At 44.4% G+C, this 22152-nt stretch overlaps 1 protein-coding gene across 1 annotated transcript in view; it reads right to left on the bottom strand.

The window, feature by feature from the left end:
• SHANK3 (SH3 and multiple ankyrin repeat domains 3) overlaps nt 1-22152 on the bottom strand; it is a 385179-nt gene that overhangs the window by 248462 nt on the left and 114565 nt on the right. Inside the window, exon 11 of the mRNA XM_040544765.1 lies at nt 17260-17326. Coding sequence (XP_040400699.1) covers nt 17260-17326 — 67 coding nt within the window. The remainder of the gene's footprint in view (nt 1-17259; nt 17327-22152) is intronic.

The following is a 22152-nucleotide window of genomic DNA, read 5'->3' as shown; positions in this document are numbered from 1 at the left end:
TTCTGAAGTTTAATATGCTTAAAGTTTGCCTCACATTTGTGACAGCCTTCAGCAGGGAACGCATAATCAACAATATCCGCTTGTTTCATAGAATATCCCAAATTGGAAGGAACCCGCAAGGACCATCAAAAACCTGACTTCTGGCTTCGCAGAGAACTACCTAAAAATTAAACCATATGTCTGAGAGCATTGTCCAAATACTTCTTGAACTCTGGCAGGTTTCATGCCGTGACCACCAAGGCTGTTGCAAATTCAGTGACAAAAGCAAGGGGATACTTAAAACACACCATCTGATGCACTGCAGAGATCTCCTGCACTACAAAGTTCTCCTGCACTCCTGCTCAAAGGCATACTCAGAAGTGGTGTGATCCTGCTAACAGGGGACTGCACAACTTCACCTTTCCAAGACTACTCCTTCCATGGTAACTTGTACCTGGTGTGCAAACAGGTGCTGAACCCTGAGCACACTTTAGCTACCACAGCCAACGGGCTTCAGAGGAAGGGACTGGCCAGGTATCTGAACAGGACATTGCCTGACATTTAGCAAGGTCTCTCACCCTGTTTAATCGCTGACTGAATGCCTTCAAAGCACTTTCCAGCTGTGCTGCACAGCCACACTTGCAATATTTTTCTGAGGAATAATTTAGGTTCAAAGTACAAGAATTTCAGGATCCTGTAAATCTTCTTGTTGTCATAGCAACTCAATGCATTTGTTCTCTGATGTTCCAACCACGTGGTGGGGGATTTCTGCCGGCAATGTCTGTGCTCCCTACAGCGACCCAGTCCAGCTCGCAGCCCAGCACCAGACCAAGGTGTCTCTGTACCTCTGCCCACAGCTGCAGCACTGCAAGTGCCTTGCATCCAGGGCACCCCGCAGGAAAAACAGGTCAAAATGGGAACCCAGAAAGAACAAGAGATATCAGATGGAAAGAGGCAAGGTCCAGGCCACATAAAATGTGCTGTGGATTCAGGTGTGTGGGAGTCCGCAGGGCTGTAGCAAACAGGACTCTCTAATCTGTAGCCAGCCCCATCAATGCAATACACTTGAGCTGAAGCCAAAGTCAGGGCTAACCACTACCCTTTCAAAGGCAACACTGAACATGTTTGGCTGACAAGGACTGCCAGCCTGAGTTTGTGTGTCATCCAGACATTTTATTTTGTACTACATCACCTCTCATAGAAAACCACTTTAAAAAAATCAGAGAAGCAAATATTAAATGGATGCATGTCACAGTAACTGACAGATTTAAAAATTATTAGAAATTGGAAATAGTCACTGGAAGTGCAAGGAAGTTCCTTGCTAGTCTCCAATACCTGTTTTCAAATCAAAGCAATCCGTGCACTTTAAGCACAGTTCTTGAAAAAAAAAAATGGACAGAATTACTTTTAGTACGGTAAGTGCTGAATGCTGACTAATGATGAAAGCACATCAGTCAGTGGTCTGAATACATTTCCAAACTGAAGGCCAAGGCAAATAGCAATGAGTACACCCATGGTGTGCTTCCAGGGACCCAAAACATAGGTGAAACTCAGTGATCATGGGACTGTAACCTGCAAAAGGCTGTGAACTCATAGTGGCTGTCAACCAAACACAAGCTCAGTGCAACTCTGCTGGGAACGGAGTCAATCTGAGCTCATTACATCTAAACTGGGGAACAGCAAAGCCCCAGAGAGGTGATCTCAAAAGTCCTCTATCAGGAGGCAACGTCACAGCTGGAGAAATGCAAGGTTTGGAACCACACCATATTAAACTTTGCTAGACTGAAAATATCAAGGAAAAAATCAAGATCTAGAAGAATGTGCCTGACCAGCTCTTTGCCTGTCTTGGACAAAACCAGGAGCAGCAGTCAGTCCTTTGCAGACAGCTAGGGCTACTGGAGCTCTGCACCAGCCAGTCAGACTGAGTCTGCACTGTTCTCCCTCTGCGCACGCATGGCCTCATCCTTTACTACAAGGAGGCCAAAGCAGTCACCAAGTGCACCAGATCTGCAGCCACAGCCCAGCCGAGGCATCAGTGCGGTCACCACTCTTCTGTATCTGCCTGGGCTTGGCATCATTGGTCTTAGCACCAAAGCCAGAAAAAAAAAAAAAAGAAGGAGGAAAACAAGAATACAGCAATGAAAACCTCAGACAGAAGAGATGGTCTGGTTTGCTTTGGTGCACTTTATAAATTAATTATTAGTTTCTAGATATTAACTGCTTAGAAAAAAAAATCATTGCTGTATGTTGAAGTAATTGCATACAAGCTCACTGTAAAACTATCTTGTTGGCAAGCTGTTTTTACTCAACTGAACTAGGACTGGCAGAACTTGGCCAGAGTTGTGCAGTAGGCATGGTCCTTCATGAGAAAAATAAATAAATAAATAAATCAGGGCAATAATCTGGAAAAAAAAAACAAACACTGGAAAACATTGTTAGTATTCAACATAAGAGAAAAGGGGGAAAAAAATTTGAAAAGCAGTGACTTATTTTGCAAGTAAACAAAGCAGCACACCTGACAAGAGATCCTTTCAGTCTGTGTGAGATCTCTGCGCCTGGTAGCCTTAGCTTAACTGAGAAGAAGCAGAAGCCTGCCCTGCAACCAGCATGGACATCACTCCAGGAGATGTGGAGTGGTACAGACTTTACTGTGAGATGTTCACAGCAAGCACCAATTATTAGGCAATGAGACACAGGTTGCTCAAGGACTCCCTGGTGTAAGGGAAGGTACTTTATAATTTCTGACACAGGTCAGGGTAAATTCTTTAATTTAGGCTGTCAAATTAATCACCTGGCTACCCATTTCCACGCTCTACACAAGAGCAGTCATCACCTTACATATGGAAAGTGCTCACTCCCAACACGAAAATTATAGAGTCCACTCTAAAAACAGAGCAAAACACAACCACTGTCTCAGATTTACATCAGAGACGAAGAGCAGCAGGGCTGCAGAAAAAAGCCCAGGACCACTCTGCTACTCACTAATCCATTTATCATAACATCAAGCATAAGAGTCCCTGAATTACAGCATAACATAGCATTTACAGGAGTAAATAAGAAGCTGTCCAGGTCACATAATAGACTGCAAAGCCAAGGTTTCCTGACTATTTAACTCTAGAAGTGTGTTACGAGAATGGTATTACAGCTGCAAAGGCAATCTCTTGACAGACAGGAAGATACCTGCACTGACTAACTTTAACTTGCTCCCCAGCACACAGTAACTGCACGTGAGGTGAGATCAAGACAGTTTACTTCACTTGCCAAAGTGCAATTTAGGGGCAAGGGAGTCACAAGTCCAGACGACAAGTGAAAAAATTGCTTCCAATACTATCACAGGAGCAGAGACTTTTATATGACACACATGCATACCGTGTGAAGTTCCTTAGGTTCTTGGGTGTCCAGCATACCCTGATGTCTCCCGGCCAAGGCAGCTATACCCCGTGACCCGGGACAGAGGACAGCTCAGGGGACTCAGCAAAGTCCTTGGGAGCCTCAGTGCAGAGGTACTGCTGATAGAAATCTGCCTGCTCCAACTTCAGTGCCTAGCTTCTGGAGCCTAGACTGCCTGTTTCTGGGTCGCTGTGCAGCTGGGAAGGCAACTGGACCAAGACCAGTTTCTACAGAGAGGTTAGTGAACCAGGGATGATGACACCTGGCCTGGAAAGCTTGGCTTTAACTGAGAACACAGATGAGCAGACATCCAGGCAGCTTCATGGGAGGATGGCAATCAAAGGAACACACCTATTGCTTGTATGAACAATATAGGACTTTTCTCCCCGGATACTCCAGAGATTCTTCAGAGCCCTCATCTAAACACAGACTTATATCCAGTCAGTCTGGATGCTATGCCACGTAATACACGCAAGCCTGGGTCTGCTCTCAAAACAGCAATTAGATATATTCAGAGAGATACAAAAACATGTTTGGCTGTGCTATGCAATGAGATGAAGACAGCAAGGGAGACAAAATCTGTTGAATGTGGCAGAACCGTGGGAGAGAAAATTGCGCCTTGGCCAGATGGCAGAAAGGACAGAAGAAATACCCACATTGCATGGGGAGGTGTGCTGAGGCAGATCCATGGGATGGACCCCAAAATGGATGAGCTAATGGTGGAGGCAGTTTGGTGTTGAAGGGTACTATGCATGCACTTATTTGCACAAAAAAGTCCAGCAGAAAATCAGCACTTGGCACAGGCACAAGGACAACAAAGGTACCAGGAACATGTCCAGGGGCTGCAGCAGACAGAAGATCGAGGCCACCATGTACTTGAGGCAGTGACACAGGCAGCTGTGCAGAGGACAGGAAAGTGATTGTCCAGTTCTACTCTGCACTGGTGCAGCCTTGCCTCAAGGACTGTGTGCAGTTTTGGGTGTCACAATATAAGAAGGACATAAAACTGTTAGAGTGCGCAAACAAGGGCTGCAAAGATGGTGAAGGGCCCCGAGGGCAAGAGGTATGAGGAGCAGCTGAGGTCACTTGGTTTGTTCAGCCTAGAGAAGAGGAGGCCTCATGGCGGCCTGCAGCTTCCTCACAAAGGGAGCAGAAGGGCAGGTGCTGAGCTCTGCTCTCTGGGGACCCATCTAACAGGACCCCAGGGAACAGCATGCAGCTGGGACAGGGGAGGGTCAGGCTGCGTGTTAGGGGAAGGTTCGGCACTGAGGGGGTGATTGGGCACTGGAACAGGCTCCCCAGGGCAGTGGTCATGACACCGAGCCTGATGGAGCTCACGAAGCATTTGAACAACACTCTCGGACATACGGCTTTATTTTTGGGTGGTCCTGTGTGGAGCCAGGATTTGGACTTGATGATCCCTGTGAGTCCCTTCCAACTCAGGATATTCTATGAGTTTGTGATTCTATGAGAGCTGCACTTCCAGCAGAGCCTCGCTCAGTACTGGGAGCTCACCAGGGATCCTTTACTGCTGTTTTTAAAAAGGACTTTTCTAGGAGCCCTAAGCAAGAGACCAGCAACAGTCACATGTGATTTGCTGTTTACTTCTCTCCCTGGTGGAGCCCTGCATATTCAAAAACAAAAATCTGGGGGAAACCCGGCACTTCTTTGGGAGATGAGTGAAAGAGAACTTTGTGCTAGGACTGAAAATGCTGAATTAACCGTCACTCTTTGTTTTGAGCAGCACATTTCAGAGGCTCTGGCTACCTAACAGAGAAAAAAACAGAGCAGCCACAAGCTTGCAACAGCCAAATGACGTGTAATGACATCTAGGTCTCTAGAATGCACAATAATCCTAGGCCCATTTACTGTCTTAAAAGCACCAGAGGACACGTCTGCCAGGTTGTCCTATGGGACAGCAGGGTCTCAGCTACCACATAGGTGCCAGTGAGGATGCTGAGGTCCTGCCTGGCTGCACTGTCTCTAACCCTGAGGGCCAACCACCTCCAGCATTATGACACAGCCTCATTCAACCAAATAATTGGGCCACTCAGCTTTACAGAGAACTTAGTTGTCTTCTGATCAGAAGCACATTAAGCAAGGTATCCATCATGATGCTTTCCCCACTGCATCCACTGTGAGCCCCAACTTGTCACTGAGACATAACTCTGCCCCATTCCCTGCCAGTCACTGTCATACCAGTGCAAAAGAGACTGAAATCATGCTCTTGACTACAAAGAAGATAGCTGGAAAGGAGGACTGGAGAGGGCTGCTGGCAGGTCTCTCCTGCTGGGGATCTCTTGCAGGACGCTAGATGTGTGTTCACTGATCCAAGGACTCCCCAGTGCCAGAAGGTGGTGGCACTCCACCCTGTACCCTGGGCCCCACCCACAGCGTGCCCCCAGTACATCATGCATGACCTCCCAGATTCCAGGCCAACCTGCCAGCCAGCTTATCTCAACAGCAATGTGGACAGCAATGGGGCAGTGAGCCCAGCACAGGCAGAGGGATGGGGTCACTGTTCTCTGCGGGAGTGGGAAGACCAGGCTGGGGGAGCCCAAGGCATGCTTTGGCCAGTTCTATAGGCAGCAAAGCCAGCTTCTCACTGCACCTCAAACTACCTGAAACTGGTAATAATAATAAACTGCTGAGCCTGAGCTGCAGCGACCAGGTGCAGAGACAGGATGGTTTCAGCCTGCTGTGAGGCAGCCAGTTCTAGCAAAGGCTTCCTCTTCCCAACCCCCAAACCCACTGTTCCTAGTGGGGAAGGGAGGGAAGTGAGAGCAATAAAAAAAAAAAAGCACCAAAAAACAACTTTGTGCAGCTCATACAATCAGCTTTGAAGATTCTTTTCTATACCTTCTCAAGAGTTTAATCAAAGTGTGTTTACTGGGTTTCTCTCAGCAAAATGAATCACTTCAGTTACCATGACAGCGCTGCTCGAAGAAGCACAACCGTGCTCCAGCCAGCCTGGTTAATCTGACACTTCCGTGTTGCTTTTGCCCTCCACAAGGAGAAATGCATGGCTCTTGGGTTGAAAATGCCTCTTGCCGCTCAGGTGCAGTATGAGCGGGGTGCAGCCAGGGTTCCCAAAGGAGTTCTGGGCCCCGAGATGCTGCACTGTCACTGGGCGGCACCTGGACCACGCTCCAAACAACCCCAAGCTTCAGGCTAATGAACCAAAATGTAATCAACACTCTGAGGTTATTTAGAGATTTACTGGCTTGATGTTAAATATTCATGTAAAAGAGCAAAAGAGCACGAAGTGTAAATGTCTCCACAGTTCCAAGCTGAGAGGCCACATTTACATTTTAATAGTGGAAAATTACAAAGCAGAACGAAGAAGGCGCATAGCATCTCCCCTCATGTGGCACATTGACACCCAGGCTTCTCTTCCATGCAGGAGAGAGAGGCTACTCCAAGAGACCTTTCAGGTATTTTTTTCCAGGAATGAAAACTAAAGGAGAAGTACACAATGATCAGGCAGACCAGAGCCACCACCTCAGCTCCAGCAAGGTAACTGCTAATTTACCTCAGTACTGAGAAACAGTGCACTGGTAGGAATTGGAGTCGGTCCCCCTCCCCCCCGCCCCTTTTAATTAAAAAAATAAAAAAATTATCCTCTAATGATTTCTTCAGTCATCTTCATTTGCCTCTCAATTACCCATTCTCGTGTGATGCTTCATCCCTGGACATAGCCCCTCAGAATTACCCCCTCCTACCTCACTCCTCCATCTCAGTGCACGTCTCTTGCCCCATCCCACTCAGAGTGTCAGCCCTATGTAGCTGGGGACAGATTTCCCTCTGCTTTTGTAAAACTTAAATTGAAACTGCTAAAAATACATTTTAATCAAACTTGCTAGCTTTTCCCTACAAACTGTCCTCAAATGTGCTGCCAATTCACCTGTGAGTAGTACGTGATATGGGATTGTCAGCCTTTCTCTTCAGACAATATTTATCAGCCTGATGCATATCATCACCGGAAGATTTTCCTTGCAAGAATTTTTCATTCCTCTGCTTCTCCTTGTCACATTCAGAACATTGAAAGTCCTGCTTGGACTCTCAGGCCACTGCTCAAATCCCCACAGAGGAAATCCTGGCAACTGCGTAGACCCGTTACAGGAGTGACACAATGAAATTAACAGTGATGACCAGAAAATCAGAAGCATCAAACAAGTATTTCTGATTAATATTTGAAAATAATTCCTGTACATACCTCCATACCATCAAAAATGCACCCAGAAATAAAACAGGTTAAAACTTCCCCCCACAATTCCAAGGATAGCAGTAACAGATGTTTATTCAGTTATGTACGTTCAAATTAGCAGGTCAAAAGCTTCTGCAGCAATGTTCAAAAGAATTTGCCATACAGCTCACTGAATCATTGGCCTATATCTATAATCCTCCTTAAAAAGTGTCAGTGGATAGGGAGGCATTTTTGAAAGGGTCAGCGGGATTATTCAGACAATCACAGAAAGCATAGCTTTATATCATTTCTAGGAAAAGACTAGAAACACTGAAACAGGACACTTAACAATTGAAAAATAAAGCATGAGAATTTAATTTATATCACCCAAGATGGCTTTAAGAACTCAAAGCTCACTGACAAAAATAATAAGCTTGGGTGAAACCGTTGACTTCACTGTTATGATACTGATTACATGCTACCACTTGTCAAGATACTAGGGCAGATTTTAACAGGTTGTACTGGGTCTGGCTGGGATGTTAACTTTCCCTGCAGCAGCCCATACAGTGCTGTGCTCTGCACTTGTAGCTAGAACAGCAGTGCTATCACACCAGTGTTGTGTCTGCTGCTGAGCAGTGCTGGCACAGCATCAGGACTCTCACTAACCCTCCTAGGGGGTGGGCAAAAAAGTGAGAAAGAAACATCACCAGGGCAGCTGACCTAAACCAACCAAAGGGATATTCCATACAATATGATGTCACACTCAGCAATAAAAGGTGGAAAAAGGAAGAAGAGGGGAGGGGTGGGCTCTCGTTGCGAAAACGTCTGTCCTCCCGAACACCGGCTACGTGCATTGAGGCCCTGCTTCAAGGACATGGTCAAGCATCACTCATTTGTGGAAAGTAGAGAGTAATTTCTTTCCTCTGCACTTCCACACAGTCTTTACTTGTTTTGTTTTTTTCCCTTTCCCCCTCCCGTTTCCCCTTTCCCTTTTTTCCCTATAAATTGTTTAATTAATAATAATCTTTCCTTAATAATTATTTTTCCCCTTTAATTAAATTATCCTTATGTCAACCCGTGAGTTGTTCTTTCCTTTACTTCTTCCCCTCCTCTTCTAAGGAGGGGGAGTGAGAGAGCGGTTGTGGTGTTCAGCTGCCTAGCACAGTAAAACCACCACACAGACAATAAAACCACCACACAGATAATAAGACAAAATAATCAATCATTAACGGAGAACAACAATTGGGAATGTTTCCAATATTATCCAGTAAGCCAGTTCTTCCTACAGTAATATTTATATTTTTACCTTTACCAATGACCTCTCTATATATGGACATATATACGGTAATATGTATATACACACAGACATATAGACAAACACAGATCATTGGCAATAAAACTGCAGGTGATGCCATGGCTGGTGCAATAGCATATGAGAGAGGGTGCTGACACAGTGGAATCTCTTGTTAACAAATGTTAACAAATTAACATTTGTTAAGATGGGATCATCTGAACGCATTTCATTACTTCCTGATGTAAGACAAAGCAGCTGGGAAACACAAACGTAGGTTATACAGTACAGAACTGTTCCTTGAAAAAGAGCTCCTTTCAGCGAGACTGAAACAGGCCAGTGATTCCTGACACAAACCACCTACAGACAAGCTCCAAGACCAATGCAGTGAGCAGAAAAGCTAACATAACCACTACATATATCAGTCCCTGAAAAAGGGTAGCACAGTCTGTTCATCCATAAGGTTATTATGGAAAAATGCATTGGAATGCAACATAAAGCCATGCAAAGGCTCAGAAGCTGGTCAAGCAGACCTATACTAAGAAAATAAATAAACAGAAGCTAGTCACAGTTTGCCAAGGTAACAGAGAGTCACAAATTTGTATGTTGGGTAAGAGTATACTCCACAATAGAAACTTTCTGCATAAGAAACTTATTCAAAAGTTCGCACAGAATTGTGTAAGTGTTCAAGTTTTCACCACAAGGTGACAATACTGGCCACGTTGGTCTTAAAATTTATTGTCCCATCAGCATCATTTTGAGGAACTTGTCAAACTCTCCATGAAAAAATAAATCATAGAATGGCTTGGGTTGGAAGGGACCTTAAAGATCATCTAGTTCCAACCCCTCTGCCATAGGCAGGGATGCCACAGACTAGATGAGGTTTGCCAGGGCCCCATCCAGCCTGCTCTTGAACACCTCCAGGGATGGGGCATCCACAGCTTCTCTGGGCAACCTGTGCCAGTGCCTCACCATCCTCAGAGTAAAGAACTTATTCCTAACATCCAATCTAAATCTCCCCTCTTTCAATTTGAAACAATTCCCCCTTGCTCTATCATTAGCTACCTGAGTAAAGAGTCCTTCTCCAACCTTTTTAATAAGCCCCATTTAAGCAATGAAAGGCCGCAAGGTCTCCCCGAAGCCTTCTCTTCTCCAGGCTGAACATCCCCAGCTCTCTCAGCCTCTCTTCATAGGAGAGGTGCTCCAGCCCTCTCATCATCATTGTGGCCTCCTCTGGACCTGCTCTAACAGCCCCAAATCCTTCTTGTGCTGGGGGTCCAAAACCTGGATGCAGGACTCCAAGTGGAGCCTCACAAAGGCAGAGCAGAGGGGCACAATCCCCTCCCTCAGCCTGCTGGCCACTCCTCTGTTGATGCAGCCCAGGATGCAGTTGGCCTTCTGGGCTGCCAGTGCATACTGCTGGCTCATGTCGAGCCTTTCATCCATCGGAAACCTCAAATCTCTCTCCACAGGGCTGCTCTCAATGAGTTCTTCTCCCAGTCTGTACTCCTGTCTAGGATAGCCCCAACCCAGGTGCAGCACCTTGCACTTGGACTTGTTGAACCTCATGTGGTTCACATGGGCCCACTTCTCCAGCCTGTCCAGGTCCCTTTGGATGACTTCTCTTCCTTCTTTGGTATCAACTGCTCCACTCAACTTGGTGTCATCTGCAAACTTGCTGAGGGTGCATTCAATCCCATCTTCTGTGTCATTGACGAAGATACTGAAAAGCATTGGTCCCAGGACAGACCCCTGAGGGACTCCACTCATGACCGGTCTACACCTGGACATAGAACCATTAACCACTACTCTCTAGGTGCGGCCATTGAGCCAATTCCTTATCCACCGTATGGTCCACCCTTCAAATCCTTATCTTTCCAATTTAGAGATCAGGATGTCATGTGAGACTGTGACAAAAGCCTTACAGAATTCCAAGTAGATGACATCGGTCAGTCTTCCTTTGTCAACTGATGCTGTCACTCCATCATAGAAGGCCATCAGATTGGTCAGGCATGATTTGCCCTTTGTGAAGCCATGCTGGCTGTCTCAGATCACCTCCTTGTCTTGCATGTGCCTTAACATTGCTTCCAGGCGGATCTGTTCCATGATCTTGCCAGGCACAGAGGTGAGGCTCACTGGTCTGTAGCTGTCCAAGTCTTCCTTTCTACCCTTTTTAAAAATGGGAGTGATGTTTCCCTTTTCCAGTCACCGGGGACTTTGCCTGCCATGATTTTTCAGATATAATGGAAAGTGGCTTGGGAACTACATCAGCCAACTCCCTCAAGACCCTGGGATGCACGTTGTCAGGCTCCATAGACTTATAGCTGTTAAGTTGCATCAGGAGGTCCTGAACTTGCTCCTTGCTTACAGTGGGAGGGACTCTGCTCCCCCAGCCCCTGCCTAGAGGTTCGTGGACTCGAGAGATGTGGGAATATTGACCACCAGTGAAGACCGAGGCAAAGAAGTTGTGAACTACCTCAGCCTTCTCCATGTCTGTTGTTACCAGTTCTCCGTCTTCATTAGTCAGAGGCCATACACTCTCCTTAGACTTTCTTTTGTGGCCAATGTACCTGTAGAACCCCTTCTTTTTATTCTTTGCATCCCTCGCAAAGTTTAATTCTGCGAGTGCCTTGGCTTTCCTGATCCCATCCCTGCACATCCAGCACCTAGACAGGTGCCCTTCCTAATTCCTATGGAACAATTCACAGGTGTTTCCCTGCTGTTTTCTAAAGTATTGGCACTCAATAGATCTTTGGAGTCACTTACAGGTACATCCTCTTCCCCCACTGAATCTAGTTTAAAGCTCGGCTAATGAGTCCGGACAGCTTGCTGCCCAAAATGCTTTTGCCCCAAATGGGAGCCTCAGTGCCTCTCAGAGGGGAGTCTCCAAATACCAACACCCTCTGTGCTTTTTTTTTTTTTTTTTTTTTTTTTTTTGTGGCACTGGTTTTTATACAAGTGGTTTGCTGGTCCACCTTTTTGCAGTTGCCCTTTCCTGGGTCTTGACCATTACCATTGTTGTCATTGACACTGTCTCCTTTTTTGAGCCCCAGAGCATCATATCTGCTAGAAGAATTGGAAGATGTTAGATTCTTCCACTCTCTGGGTAATCCCAGACTGAGCTTACATACACAGTTTCTGACATACAGCTTCAGAGCTCATGGAGATACTTGGGACAGGCTTTGGATGAGGAAGGCACCTGAAGGACAAAGGAAACACTGATCTCAGGTTGGCTTCATGACACCCTCATTAATGAGAAATAACTTATTCTTTGGTTTGAGCTATAAAATGTCATAAAGTTGAGACAACTCAACAACAACTGACAATTCAATGCCCAAAGCCTCATGTAATCTTCCTAACGTGTCATGGTTTAAATTAATATCCTGGTGTCAATTCACACAGAGAAGGAAACTAGGCCACATGCATCAGGGTATGGGATGGGTACCTAACGAGGAGTTAGGTGACCAGATCATCTTCTGACCCTTGCTAGGCCTAATCTGCATCTTCATATACCTAAATACCTTGAAAAAAATCTGTTCCAAGGTAGCAGGAGAGAGGAAGACACTGTGCCAGCAACTCTACCCATACAGAGCTAACAGTAAGCCAGGGCTGTAGGATCTTCAGCAGACATGGGCCAAGAGTCTAACACATCCCGAAAGCAAGGACCACTGTGGATCACTGAAGCTGCAGAACCATACCAGAGGAGATGAGTTACTCCGCCACCCCTGCCTGTACATCTAAAGAAAACAAATGTTGTTATGGTGCACTTCAGTTCGGCAAACAAATGCTGGTGATCTCATACAGATTGTAATTCCCCAACAAAAAGATATTTTACATAATATAGGGTACCTGTTTGGGGTCTCACTATGACTGATAATGAATTAATTCCTTTGACTTGAAGTTAGTGGTTGCTTAGTGACCATGAATCATGACCTGATTATATTCAGCATAAGAAGAAAGAATCCTCAACCAGTCTTACGTACATGTACTGCTTAAGGTTAATTTCTCAGTATTGAGCTAATATTATATTATTTTCTCCAGATCTATTTTCATGTAGATAGAGTAAATATGAATAAAAATCAGGAGTTCAAAAAAATCAGCAAAGTTACAATACCACAATTATGAAATAAAGCAGCTGTGGTTAAACGCCCAGTTGGACAAAAGTGGCAAGATGAAGACATTAATTGGTATTGCAAAATATATTTTCCATAATTGAAGTTTAAATAACTGAAATCAATATGGAGTTACAATACACTCTAAATTGATACGGGGAGATAAAACATTAACAAAAAAAAGAGTTTGCAGAATGGAGGAAAATTTTAAGAAGCTTTATGGTCGTTTTTAGATGTAAAAGTAAATTCTAAAACAAGCAGAAAGAGGCACTTGTATCACATCATGATGACAAAGCATAAGGAACTACTAATTAGCTGAAACAAACACTTAAAAATTTGCAGGCTAAGAAAACTTCCCAGAAAGATGGATAATGAAAATTATTGAGCAGCTGACAAGGGTCCAACTGATAAAAACAAACAAACAAATAAATAAATAAATAAACAAACAAAACAAAACTATGTGCAGTTAACACTACTGGTAATGTTTTAGTGGAAAACAGGTAATGTGGTACACACCTGATGTTACTGAGTGGAGTTACACATATGGGTGGTAAATTCTGATGTGGATTTAAGACTTGAAAGCTGATGGAACAAGCAAATGGACATGCCAGGAGGCTGATGGTGGTGCTCCAGAGAGGACCAAAGGTTCAGGCGCAGCCCCGCTTGCACTGTTTCCCACTGACCAGGTCTCGGTGTTCCTGATAAACATGCAGCCTTTTTCCTCTGCCATCCCTTGCTTTTCCAAATCTGCCTGGCATGGTCAGAGACCAGGTTCTGCAGCTATACCCAAGAGGGTTAGGGCTGCCCTTGCCATACCAAAGAAACCACTCCCATATGGACAAGAGTGGACCCACCACTAATGAACAAGCACTGTGCTGTGCTGCTTCAAGCACACAGAGGATCTGTAGTGTCATTGCCAAGTTCTCATGATCCAACCTCTCAGGTCCAACCAAGAAGAGAACAGGCTGCATTTACTATACATGGCATTCTGTCTTCAGACTCATAAAATACGAGAATCAGAAAAACAAACAAAGAAACAAAACAAAAAAAACACTATCTTCAACTTCAGTGCTGGTGCCTGTGATGGAGCAAGCAGATCTTGGTGCCTGCACTGACTGGAAGGACAGAGAACTGTGCATAGGAAACTATGGAGAAAACTGCACAAGAAGTCCTGCAGCCCAGTGGGCTGTTAAGAGCAGACACTGATCACCCAGAATCCTCACTGTGGACATTTTTGGGCATCTTCCTTAAACTATATCAACCCTAGCTAGATCCATGAACTGAATGCTTGTAAGCAGATAGAGCACATCAGCTGGAGCACAGTTTTGGGTTATTTTCACCTAAAAGAAATTCACTTCACACCCTCCAGACCTGCTGTACATTGTGAGACAAATCACAGCAAGTGGGGACAGCCAGCTCCACCTCAGAAGTACACTCCTGATCCAAACAAACATTGATGAATGCTCTAAGAGCCAGAAACTACAGCTACGTGCAACAGGCTGTCGTGCAGCAAGGAGTGAAAGCTATTGCTAACCATCTTTCCTTCCACAGCCTCAACACAGCAGGTCCCCTCTGAATATTTCTGATGGTGGGGGCCACCAATTCTTGTCTCACAGACAGACAAGTGCTGCCTAATAGCAGGAACTTGAGAAGATTTCTCTAAGAGCTATCACGTACAATGCTGCACTGTCACGTATAATCCTACCCTTTCCTACCAGATTGTTTTAGTATTTCTGCAACTATTGTGATGGAACTATCAGAGAAAAGGAATAGAAACAGCCAGACTGCCTAACCCTGACCCCTTCCTTATCCTAAATCATGCCAATCTGCTCTCCTCCAGTCAGACACTCACACTTTTCAGATCTTAACGAACTTCAAAAAACAATTTCTCCTTGCTTGGGAAATTCATCTGCTAGTCCCATTGACTCCAGGTGGATACCATCTGGACCTGCTGGTTTGTGTGCGATTAGTTTGCAACTGTTATCTGACCTATTTTATATACACAGCCGTATCTAGAACATGAACAATTCATTCTTACCCAACATGTTTTCATGCCATTTTTCCCTACACTTTTTTCAAGAAAAATAATTGAGCCATTCAATCACATATAGATTCAATCGTAGAAAAATTTAGTTTGGAAGGGGACTTTTGCAGGTCATCTAGTCCAATATCCCTCTCACTGCAGTCTCTTTCCTCTTGAATTAATAGGGTGGCTTTCTGGTGTAAGAAATTTTTGGCTTTTCCTCACATTCTTCCTGACTCTTCTCACAAATCCTCAGCATCAGTGATAGTTAGCTGAGAAACGAAGTAATAAAAGGATGGGTTAAGGTGCAGCTTTCTAGACTCACAGCCACTTCCAAGAACCAAGCCCAATACTCAAAGGCTGTATCAGACTCTACAAGTCTTTCCACTTGATGACTTGTTGTGGGTTAACCCCAGTAGGCAGCTAAGCATCCCACAGCTGCTTGCTCACTCTACCCAAGCAGGACTGGGGAGAGAATCAGCTTTCCGATTAAAGTGAGAAAACTCATGGGCTGAGATAAAGACAGTTTAATAAGTAAAGCAAAAGCTGCACTCACAAGCAAAACAAAATAAGGAATTTGTGCACTACTTCCAATTGAAAAGCAGATGTCCAGCCATTTCTGGGAAAGCAGGGTTTCATCATGCACAATGGTTACTTGGGAAGACAAGCGCCATAACTCCCTCCCTCCTTTCCTCCCTTCCTTCTTCTCTATCCCCAGCTTTCATTACTAAGCATGATATCATACGGTATGGAATATCCCGTTGGTCAGTTTGGGTCGCTTGGTTGTATTCCCTCCCAGCTTCTTGTGCACTCCCAGCCTCCTCGCTGGCAGGGCAGCATATGAAGAAGAAAAGTTCCAGGTTCTGTGTAAGCACTGCTCTGCAACAACTAAAACATCGGTGTGTTATATCAGCACTGTTTTAATCATAAATCCAAAACCAGCACCATACTAGACACAACAAAGAAAATTAACTCTATCCCAGCCAAAACCAGGACATGACCTGATGATTCTGTACCTTCTGTGAAGTTACATGCACTGAGACAACAGTGAGAAAAAAAAGTCTTTGTAGACAGCACAAGAAAGAAGGGAACACAGAAAGTGAACACTCTATCTCTTTGCCACAGCAAGCTTACAGATTTCCAACTGCCCTTATAAATAGAATGGGCTCAACAAAAACATCCACGTTTGTTATACATTCTGGGAAATTTGACACAATTAGACAAAAAGAAATAAAGCTTTCCATTGTACAAGTACTTATTTTTGGCTTCCATACTAAATTTTTTAACTTCTACCTCATTTAGGCTTTCCAAAAATTTCTCTGAGAAAGGATCAAGGGGAAAGGTTAGAGAGAAAGGAGAAATGTATGTCATTACCTCTACTTCTGCTTGTCTCACGCGTTTACCTGAATTGCTGTATGCCATTCCACAGCCTTTTTGGAATCCAAAACATAGCACCATACTAGCTACAATAAAGAAAATTAACTCTATCCCAGCCAAAATGAGGACATGACCTTATGATTCTGTACTTTCTGTGGACTGCACGTTCACCAAGAATTAACCCTTTACATTGGTTTGTCCCTTGCTCTAGTAAGCTCTGATCCAATCAACTTTCTAGAACAATTCAGGAAAACTCAACAAGTGGTATGATTTTATACCTAACCTAAAATTCAGTTTTGCATGACATATATTATATTTCATGACAATGTCTACACCAAAGGAGGAAAGAGCAGATGCTGCAAGGAAAAAAGCTAAACAGGAAATCCAAAAATATTCCTCCATAAAGAAACAATACCAGAATACTACTTCACTTTTACTTATAGAAGCTCCAGTGCGGGGCAGCTCCATAGCCATTATCACTACTAAGAGAGAGGACACATCTCCTTCTTGCACCAAGTCCAGTTAACAGTCTTAGCAGGAGAGCATCTCTGACATGAAAGGGCCTCAGGGATGCAGAGAGAGAGAAAAGGCAAGGGATTTTACAAAGAGCTTTTCAGACCCACTCCAGACTAATTTGGCTAATTCTTTAGTTTGCTAATCGCAGCAGCCATAAGCAAACACTGGACTGAATAAACTCACTGAATAATGATGGCCCCGAGAGGAAAGTAGATGTGTCCTGACGCTCCCAAGACCCAAAACTAGCTGCAGGCTGCAGCTTCCACTGATCACTGCAGGCAGCACTAGGAAACCACCAATTAACATATCCATTCTAAAATAGTCCTGGACTCTACAGTAAGATTAAAAAGGGAGAAAAGGGGGAGAGAAAAAAGATCAAACTCACCAACATCGGATTCTTTGTGGGTTTTGATGATTTCAGCCAATTCAAAATTTCCTGCAATGATGGCCACCTGAAAAGAGAGGGAGGGAAGACAGTTGAGCAGCTCTGAACAGCACTGATCCTGTGCTTGCTTGCACAGATACCACCATATGGACTAATAACAGCTGCCTTCCATGGGGGATGCAGAGCCAACAATTGTTCTGCCTCAGCTCACCCAGTCAGTAACCCCAAGGTGTAAATACACTCTCAGCATTGCAAGGAGAACGTATGTCGATTGTTTGTGCAATGAGAAGGTAGCAAATAGCTCAGAGATAACCATTCCCTTCTCCTCAGAGTCTGGTGGTGATATGCCTAACACCAGCTAGGAATTAATTTTAGGTCTTGCAGGTACTGACCAGCTTTCTCAAGCCTGAAGGCTTTCAGCGAACCATAGTTAACTGACAAAAAGCAGCTTACCAGAAACCCACCTTTCTGCATGTCTTACCTGCACAGTCCCCAGGACTAGCTCCTGGTCACTCCAGGCTGGATTGGCTGAGGAACCACTTCCAGTCAGCTGCTGCAGCAGCTTGCCCCAGGAAAGCCGTAATATATTAGACCAACATTAAATATTGCTTTACCCAACACTCATCCTATAGTTTCTCTCCACATGAAAAATCTTCAATAACTCAAAAGGACAAGGGAAGAGGTGAAGCTGAATGGGGATCTGCCAAGGGAACACACAGACATGGTCTGCCTTTCTCCAGGAACTGCTTCCACAGATGCTCACATCCTGGGGAACAGCAGAACACCAGCAGTCCTCAAGAAGGTAGATTAGAACATGAGTAAGAGAAAATAGACAGAAGTGCTACTCTCCTGAAGCAAGTACTCAACCGACAGACTAGAGACGTTACATAAACTCTTTGTTGATTTCTTATATATTTTGTGAGGGGGGTGGTGATGGAAGGGATGGTGGTGGCAGGAAATACAGCATTGAATCACAGCTAGTAATTCCAAACCAGTTGTGATGTTTTTTCAGAACAAGGTCCAAAAATATTCTTTTAAAATGTGAAGGAACCACAGTGAGATGGGTAGGAGAACATGAAGTCAGTTGCTGGTCCTCAGAATATTAAACTGGAAGAACTGCTCTGGACTGAACTGTTCAAGTCTTGCATTTGATACAACTGGCCCTGCACACCAATGCCTCTCCTTCCCACACAGCACCATATCCATATCATGCTTACATGGCAGGAACCCCTGAGGACTGTGCAGCACCTACAGCTGATTTGGGAATGAGAACCAGCTGGACCAGATAGATTCCCAGTAGAAAAAAAAGTGCTACTGCTCAGAGCATGAAAACACCTCTAAGAGCAGGCTGAGATACTGATGACGATTTTGCCTGTCCATGCTGGGACCATTTTGCTGCACCCCCACACTTTTTTAAACTTAGGATTGATATTTGGGACAAACAAATTTGATCAGGCAGTCAGTAGAAACCGTATCAATCCAGACACCGCCGGAGTCAAGAGCAATACTGGCAGCTCCAGCTGCCTGTTAAACATTTTCCTGCCCTCCTACAAGAACAGCTTTTAGAAATACGAGATTCATTTGCATTTTACCACTAACTTGTGATGAAGGGATATTTTTAACTTAGTGACTCAGTACAGCATGTACACCTCTCTACTACGATCCTTTATCAGCAGAAATAGTCTTACTATTCTCAATAATGCTCAATATAGCTCAACAATGTTTATATGATTTTTTTTTTTCTTTCCTGAGTCCTAGAATTCATGCTGCAACTCCTCAGCCAGAACTGTAAGAGGTCAGTAATGGCTGGAAGAAAGGAAACCTTCTGCAATCTCAAAATGAGGCCACAATAACAGACAAAAAAGAGTAAGAATTGCTGTTTTCCCCCAAGCTTGCTTCCAATTGCAATCTGTCTCTCTATATACATATACAAGGCTTACTGGCCCAAACATCACATTCTCTAAACAGGCAACAAAAGCTTTTGCACAGAAGGACAAATGACCAGAATTTGGGGAGTTTTGATAGCTAAAATACCCACGCTAACAAAAGACTGGAAAGGAGAACTTAGGAAAAGCATTTGAACTTCAAGGTTCTTCAAACAATTAACACTGTCTTGGTGAAAAATCCAAATTCGAAGTAAAAAATATGAGTTTCATTAGATATATCCAAAATACATGATTCTATAGTGAATGCACACGCTGCAACATGAACTGCTTCTGTCACTGCACATACCCGATGGCAGCCCTCCTGGTCCAGCTGCAGGTGGTGGAGGTCTCCTACGGTTGCACCCACCACCCAGCAGGGAGGTCTGACAGCTGACACAGGACCCCTATGTGCAGGCAACAGAAGCACTCTCTCTCATAGCCGTGGAACCGTTACAACTTCCAGGAAAGGCGAGAAGAAACATGCTGAATAAGAAGTCTGCTAAGAATATAATCTCACATAAATCCCTAAGAAGAGAGAAGAGCCCTGCTGTTTACATTTTTCAATCCAACTTGGAAAACGCAAAGGAGATGAAAGGATTTCCCTTACCGCATTGTCACCTCAGCTGGGGATTCACAGCACACTGGTTTCCCCAGCAATGATTGTATTCGACAGACACCGTGCGAGCCCTGGCCAACAGGTCACCACAGGACACGGTTCCAGCTCTCCAGTCCCACAGTTTTCTGAGGGAGGAGGAGCCACAGCACAGAGCAACATGAAATCTGTTTTGCTGAGTCTCCTAAGGATCAGGGGAGTTTTTCTACGTCAATAGGATATCCATCTACTTAGCAGCGTTGTAGAAAGACAGCTCACCACTGGACTGACTGAGCCGCCCATTAAAGCCCACGACTCAGCCATGGGCATGAGGTTACCCAGTCCCACCAGCCATCATGCAGGCAGACTGCCACCATGGCCAGGATCTTAGCAGTTCTGTGGAGGGCTCCAACCTGCAACACAGTATTTTACATGGGAAACATGAAGAACAGCCCTCCTGAAGATTAAAGATAAAAAATAAAAAAATTGGACTTTTCCTGATGCAATGACAGTGCAACAGTGAGTATATTGACCTTGAACTTGTGCTTATAAGTAAGAACACAGGGAGGTCCAAGATGGATTAACATTATCTGCTCTTTGGTCCCTAAAGGTATCCACAGTAAAGCACCACCTCCCTCTGCTGAGGAAGGGACAGGTCCTGTGGCACTTGAAGCTAACAGATTGCCACCACTGGAGATATCATATGGCAAAGGTCTCAAACAGAAGGGTAGTGGTGGGCTGGGAGACTGAAGAGCAGCAAAGCATATCAACAAGACATGACTCAGAGTCCTAGCCAAACACATCTGATTTAAGGGAAGCCTCCAGCTGACACAAAAACTGAGATCTCCATGAGGTATGAAGAAAAAGAGAGGATGGCAAATTTCAGTGGCTTTTGATGATACCTTCAAAAGGAAGTTGCATGGATGAAGCACAGAACAGTGAGTAGATGCCACTGTGTGCGACTCCGAAATCAATGATATTTTTGAATATTTTTTGTACCCGAAAAAGTACTTACCCCCACTCACTCGAACCTCTGACTTGAGGAGAAGCAGCAAAAGATCTTTGCTGAATCAAATGAAGCTCCATAGTTTTTGTTCTGCATTAAACCATGTTCTTAGAGGTATTTCTCCGGTGCAAACTGCAACAATTAAAGAAGTCCAGAACTTTGCTATTACCATCCTAGGTGTGCAAAATCCATACTGACAGTATTGGGTGCAAAGGCAGCAAAGATAAGGCAAGAGCAGAGCCACGTCTGAGGCAGGCAAAGGTGAAGCTGCATTGGTTATAGGATTCAATGGCTCAGAAGGAAGCAATTATCAGTGATGCTGCTGGGCAAGAAGAGTGTGAATCTTCCGTGGAAAAGTACAGTCTCTTAGTTTTGGTGCAGGCAGCCCATTTGGTGTCATAACACTTTCAAGCTACTCAGCTTTCCTTAGACCCTCAGAAGCATCCTTTAATCATGCCGGACTTTGTGATGGCAACTATTTCCAGACCACTTTCCCCAAAACTTCTCTAGATACTGAGGCTCGCCATCGTTGCTGGTTTTCTCCCACATAACTAAGTACTAAACTATTATTTTTAATCACCACAATTTATAGCAGTGCTACCTGAGTAAATATATCTCGACGTTTTCCAATGTTGCCTACCTTTACTTGGCCAGACAGACTTCAAGCATCTTCTACATTTGTTCTAGATTCCCAGAAATCTGGCAGTCCTACTAGGTCATTCCTACTGCTCACATATGGTAGTTCCATCTGGACTGCCATATGAGCAGAAAATCTAGATACATTCATAGCAACGTGTGCTGCCATTATATTGCACAGATGCAGCTAGTCTGATGCTTTCAGGAAGTGTCATTGGGGTCAGTCACTGTATGACTACACTGTAGACCAAACAGATCCTGGAAGCAATAGACAGGCCTCCTGTGCATGAACTATACAGCTGATCTGAGACAAATGCATCTCAAATGCCCTCTGCTCCTGCAAACCAACTTACTGTCCATGCTCTATACAGCAAAAGATTTTTTTTTTCCTATGGACAACACACATAGGCCTTGATTTAGAAGAGGCAATTTAGCCAAGCAGTTTGACTAACATTCTGCCACTAAGCCTACAAGGAGTATCTGCTAACGATCTGCATCAGGCAGTGGGTACAGGTAAACATATATGAGAAACAGAAAAAAATTCCAAAGCTGTAACCATTCAGCTCTAGCCTAAGAGAGATGGAGAATCTTCTCAATACATTCAGATGAGGTATATGGAACTACTGGAAAAACAAGATGATTCTCCTAATGAGATGCACCACAAAACCATCCTAAAGAGACTCAGGTAATGTTGTCATCTCTTCCATCAAGGGGAACAGGGTGTTCTGAACTCC

Source organism: Cygnus olor, chromosome 1 (genome assembly GCF_009769625.2).
Source record: "Cygnus olor isolate bCygOlo1 chromosome 1, bCygOlo1.pri.v2, whole genome shotgun sequence".
Classification (NCBI taxonomy): domain Eukaryota; kingdom Metazoa; phylum Chordata; class Aves; order Anseriformes; family Anatidae; genus Cygnus; species Cygnus olor.
Note: the sequence above shows the minus strand (reverse complement) of the source record. Positions and strands in the feature narration are given on the sequence as shown.